This window comes from Zonotrichia leucophrys, unplaced genomic scaffold, assembly GCF_028769735.1.
Source record: "Zonotrichia leucophrys gambelii isolate GWCS_2022_RI unplaced genomic scaffold, RI_Zleu_2.0 Scaffold_157_108879, whole genome shotgun sequence".
In the NCBI taxonomy this organism is placed as follows: Eukaryota; Metazoa; Chordata; class Aves; order Passeriformes; family Passerellidae; genus Zonotrichia; species Zonotrichia leucophrys.
Genome location: NW_026992362.1, coordinates 13,503 through 19,310, shown reverse-complemented (window position 1 = coordinate 19,310; position 5,808 = coordinate 13,503). Strand labels below are relative to the sequence as shown.

The window sequence follows — 5,808 nt, the reverse complement described above, 5'->3', positions numbered from 1 at the left end:
GTTCAGGCTGAGGAAAAAAAAAATTCTCTCAGATCTGTATAAGGCAGGCAAAGACAGAAATCAGCACAGGGCCCCTTAGAGGCAGCATCAGTGTCGCTTTTCCGACCTCCTCAGGGTTGCTCTGACATTGCCATCAGACCCTGCAGAGCTGAAGCTGCCCCTGGGCAGTGCCTGAGCTGGGAGGGGTCTGAAGGGCAGAGCTGAGACCCCAGGGCTGGGCTGGGCTCTGGCAGCACTGGCAGGGCCCAGCCCTGGGCACAGGGAAGCAGCTGCTGGCAGAGACAGCTCCAGGCAGCAGAGCCCTGGGCAGGCAGTGGGGGAAAAGTGCCCCCAGGCTGTGCTGGGATATTTAAAGTCCTCTCCAAACTCAAGTGTTCCATGATCAATTTTCTTACAGATCCCAATGCCAAGGAACAGCAAATGTCCAACAGCAGCTCCATCAGCCATTTCCTCCTGCTGGCACTGGCAGACACGCGGCAGCTGCAGCTCCTGCACTTCTGCCTCTTGCTGGGCATCTCCCTGGCTGCCCTCCTGGGCAATGGCCTCATCATCAGCGCCGTAGCCTGCGGCCACCACCTGCACACGCCCACGTTCTTCTTCCTGCTCAACCTGGCCCTCAGCGACCTGGGCTCCATCTGCACCACTGTCCCCAAAGCCATGCACAATTCCCTCTGGGACACCAGGAACATCTCCTACACTGGATGTGCTGCTCAGGTCTTTCTGGTTTTCTTCTTTCTTGGATCAGAGTATTTCCTCCTGACCATCATGTGCTATGACCGCTACGTGTCCATCTGCAAACCCCTGCACTACGGGACCCTCCTGGGCAGCAGAGCTTGTGCCCACATGGCAGCAGCTGCCTGGGCCAGTGCCTTTCTTACTGCTGTCATGCACACAGCCACGATATTTTCCCTGCCTCTGTGCCATGGCAATGCCCTGGGCCAGTTCTTCTGTGAGGTACCCCAGATCCTCAAGCTCACCTGTTCACACTCAAACCTCAGGGAATTTGGGCTCCTTGGGTTTTCAATCTGTTTGGAATTTGGTTGTTTTGTGTTCATTGTTTTTTCCTATGTGCAGATCTTCAGGGCTGTGCTGAGGATCCCCTCTGAGCAGGGACGGCACAAAGCCTTTTCCACCTGCCTCCCTCACCTGGCCGTGGTCTCTCTGTTCGTCAGCACAGCAGTGTTTGCCTACCTGAAGCCCCCCTCCATGTCCTCCCCATCCTTGGATCTGGCCCTGTCAGTTCTGTACTCAGTGGTGCCTCCAGTCCTGAACCCCCTCGTCTACAGCCTGAGGAACCAGGAGCTCAAGGCTGCAGTGTGGAGACTGATCACTGGATGGTTTTAGGAACATTAAACTGCTGGCCAATTTCTGCCAATCACTTCTACTAAAAGACATCTTTCATACTTCTTGTTGCTTTGGTTGTGGTTTGTTCTTTTTTTCCTTTGTATTAGTTTTTCATATTGTCCACAAAGAAATGTCATTGTTTTTGCCATTTCTCATTTTGTTTCTCTCCACCTTCCCTGTGGCCAGAGACTTTGTCAATGAGGGGCTGCACTCTTGGTGGCTTTAAAGGAACTAAAGGATCTCCCAGCCAATTTTTTTCCAGAGATGCCCCTATGTTCCCTACTCTGGAGTTGAAGCAGCAATGTCTGTGTGCAGAGCTGGGGGCAGATCAGTGTTGGCACAGCAGCTCTGCTCCTGCTGGCCACACCATCCCTGATCCAGGCCAGAAGCCATTGGCCTTCTTGGCCACCTGGGCACACTGCTGGCTCATTTCCAGCCTGCTGTCCATCAGTCCCTGCAGGTCCCTTTCTGCCTGACTGCTGTCCAGCCCCTCTGTCCCCAGCCTGTAGCATTGCGGGGGTTGTTGTGGCCAAAGTGCAGGACCCGGCATTTGGACTTGTTAAACCTGACCGTATTGGATTCATCCCCTGGATCCACCTGTCCAAGTAACTGTGCAAAGCCCTCCTATGCTCCCACAGAATCCACACTCACACCCAGCTTGGTGCCATCTGCAGTTTGTGAATGGTGGACTCAATCCCCTCACCCAGATCATCAGTGAAGATATTAAACAGGACTGGGCCCAGCACAGATCCCTGGGGGACACCACCGGTGCCTGGACACCAGCTGGGTGCAGCACCATCCCCACCACTCTCTGGGCCCAGCCTCCAGCCAGCTCTTAAATCTCCCAGCAGGAGGGAACTGCCCAAGCCGTGGGCTGCAGCTTTTCCAGGGAATGCTGTCAGAGACAGTGTCAAAGGCTTTGCTGAAGTCCAGGTACACAACGTTCACAGCCTTTCCCTCATCCACAGTTGGGTCACCTGGTCATAAAAGGAGACCAGGTTGGTCAGGCAGGACCTGCCACCCCTAAATCCACGCTGGCTGGCTCTGATCCCTCGGCCATCCTGTGGGTGCCCTGTGATGGCACTCAGGGTGATCTGTTCCATAACCTCTCCAGGCACCCAGGTCAGGCTGACAGGCCTGGAGTTCCCCAGCTCCTCCTTCCAGCCCTTCTTGGGGATGGGCTCACATTGGCACCTCCAGTCCTCTGGGCCCTCCCTGCTGAGCCAGCACTGATGGTAAATGATGGAGAGCAGCTTGGGGAGCTCATCCACAGCTCCCTCATCCCCCTGGGATGGATCCCATCTGATCCTATACAACTGTGGGCATCTGAGTGGCTCATCAGGTCACCAACTGCTTCCCCCTGGATTCCAGGGGGCTGTTCTGCTCCCTTTCCTCATCTACCAGCTCAGGAGAATACTTGTCCTGAGGACAACCTGTTCTAATATTGAACATTGAGACAGACAAGATGTTAAACAGTTCAGCCTTTTCTTTAGTTTCTCTCTTCTCCACTGCATCCAATAAAGAGTAGAGGTTCTCTTTTTCTGGTGTTTTGCTACTAATTTATTTATAGAAACATTTCCCATTATTTTCCACAGAAGTGGCCAGATTAAGCTCTACTTGAGCTTTCACCTCTTTCCTTTTCTTTCTGCATAACCTAACAACATCCTTAAATACTTTTTAGCCGCCTGTTTGTCTTTTCAAAATGATGCATCCTCTTTTTTTCCCTTAAGTTCATACCAAAGATCCATGGACAGCCAGGCCAGTCATTTTCCTCACTAGCTCATCTTTTGCCACACTGGGACAGGCTGCTCCTTCCCCCTTAAGATTACTTTGTTGAAATGTGTCCATCCTTCCTGGACCCCTTTGTTTTTAAGGGCTGTTTATTTTTTAAAAAAAATCTGTACCTGATTTGGTATTCCACAAATCTGCATTCTAAATAGGCCAAACCTGCCCTTCCTAATTAAAGTGCAGAAATTTTGTTGCTGCCCCTCCTTCTCTCACAGAACATTGAAAACTTGATTATTTCATGGTCACTGTGCCCCAGGCAGCCTCCGAGCCTCACATCTGCCACCAGCCCTTCTCTGTTTGTGAACAGCAGCAGACAGAGCTCTCCTTGGGAGTGGGAGTGTTACCAAAAATTCAGTAAAACAGAAAACTCCTTAACACCAATGCAGCATTAAAAAGCAGCATTATTTATTCAGGGGGATGCACGGGGGACAGCTCCTCCCAAAGCCCTGCAGGCTGAGTAAAGGAAAGTTTCTGTTTATATTCTGTATTTTGCATACATATTCATTAATTGTCCCAGACTAAATATACATCTGATAATCATTTTCCTCAAATCATTAATGTCTTTCCCCTCCTCTGTTCTCCTGGGTTGTCTCTCTGATGGTCCCTGGTGCTCGTGGACCCCAATGTTCCAGTGGGCCTGGCTGAGCTGGCAGGACACTGAGGCTGCTGAACTTCCAGTTCCCCTTCTCACACAATGGGCACTGTGTGGTTTCCACAGGCCTGGGGTTGTGGAGAACAAGCTCCAGGTGTCAGCTCAGCTGGTGGAGACAATTTCTCATCTGGTTAGATGAGGTCACAGAGTGGGCTGTGACATCACAGAGCAGACTGTGACATCCCAGAGGGGCTGTGTGACATTAGAGAATGGTCTGTGACATCACAGAGAAGGTTGCGACATCAAAGGGAAGAGGTCTGACATCACAGTGCATACAATGACATCACAGACTCTGGTATGACATCAGAGAGCAGCTGTGTGACATCAGAGAGCCGTCTGTGACATCACAGAGAAGGCTGTAACATCACAGAGCAGGCTGTGACATCCCAGAGGGGCTGTGTGACATCCCAGCAGGGCTGTCTCAGGTCACTGGGTTGGTCACTCTGCCCCAGCTCCCCCTCACAGTTTCTCCCAACAAGTCCAAAGCTGTTCATGCCCAGCAGGGTCCCTGTCCCCCGGGATCCCCCCGGCCCACCTGGAGCCACAGCCTCCACCAAAGGATGTTCCACAGGATCCACCCCAGAGCCTGACAGGGGACAAGGGGCCAGGGCTGTGTGACCAGGACATCAAGGACGGGGATTATCCAGGTCACTGTGGCTGGGTTTGGGTCCCCAGGACAGGAAAGATGTCTGGCAGCTGGAGCAGGGTCTGGGAAGGGCCTCCAAGGTGGGGCTGGAGCCCTTGGGCTGTGAGCAGAGGCTGAGGGAGCTGGGCTGGTCCAGCCTGGAGCAGGGAAGGCTGAGGGGCTCCTCATCCCAGCCTGGCAGTGCCAGCCAGGAGGGGATGGAGAACACAGAGCCAGGCTCTTCACAGGGGGCTGGGGGGAGACAAAAGCCAATGGGTGGAAGGGGAAAGAGGGGAGATCAGCCAGGGCATGAGGAGATGAAATGAGTCAGGCTGGTTTCAGCATTTCTTCAGCACCAAAAGAACCTGACCTCCCTTTTCCATCCACCACTGACAGTTTTGCAAATCAGGAACTGTTGGAGCTCTTTTGCCCCTACTTCAGGACGAGCATCCTGATACAAGAACTTAATTGTGTTTATATCTATCACAGAATCACATTTGTCTGACATTAATTTTAGTATGGAAATCACCTGTGGATGGTGCCCTCACCAGATACTTCTGGGACGTTGCACATAGCTCAGGGAAGAGCGTGATTGTTATTAAATTGTGTCCTTTTCAACCATGGTCTGTTGGCCATGAAGAGAAACTTTCTGTGCCTCTGAGTCTCACCAGTTCCTGACCCCCAAAGGACACAAACCTGATGAGTTGTGGTTCCCACTCCAGTGGTGGCACCTGCACCTCCCTCTATTTCCAGAGCAGAGCTCCCTTGTCCCAGAAAGTCCCTGGCAATGCAGAGATGAAGGAAACAGGACAGACCTTTTGGATCAGGGGCAGGGCACAGCCAGGGATTTGGGGTGGTTGTGAGCCCAGGGCAGGACCTGGCCCCTGGCCTTGGTGAACCTCATCCCATTGTCCTGGGCCCATGGATGGCTCCAGCCTGTCCAGATCCCTCTGCAGAGCTTCCTGCCCTCCAGCACAGCCACACTGCCACCCAGGCTGGGGTCACCTGGAAACTGACTAAAGGTGCCCTCGATGGCCTCATCCAGATCAGCAATAAAGAGATTTCACTGACCTGTCCAAAATCCTGAGCCTTGGGGACACCCCTGGATGTGACTCCATTCCTCAGCTGCTCTGACTGCCAGGGATCGAATGAGGGAAATGGTGGTATGATAAATGAATATGATTCATGCTAACAACTGTAACTATATCGATATTTTAGAAAAAAGTAATAGAGGAAAAGAATATGTAATTAGCGTCACAAAACAGATGTTTTCAGATGTTCATGAGATTATAGGATCCAGGATATAGATTGTAATAAGTAACATCCCAAAACAGAGTAGGCCTTGGGATAATTAGAGAATCAACCTTGAAATAAACAGAATTGAAATGATTTCAGGCGC

The 5,808-nt window shown here is 51.9% G+C and overlaps 1 protein-coding gene across 1 annotated transcript; it reads left to right on the top strand.

Moving 5' to 3' along the window:
- Positions 1 to 420: 420 nt before the first annotated feature.
- Positions 421 to 1,344, top strand: LOC135461048 (olfactory receptor 14A16-like). Its single transcript, XM_064738029.1, has one exon. The coding sequence runs from the start codon at positions 421 to 423 to the stop codon at positions 1,342 to 1,344; it is 924 nt and encodes a 307-aa protein (XP_064594099.1).
- The last annotated feature ends 4,464 nt before the right edge of the window (positions 1,345 to 5,808 follow it).

Excerpts from the sequence above, each read along its gene's own strand:
- LOC135461048 (XM_064738029.1), top strand. The coding sequence starts at position 421 with ATGTCCAACAGCAGCTCCATCAGCCATTTCCTCCTGCTGGCACTGGCA.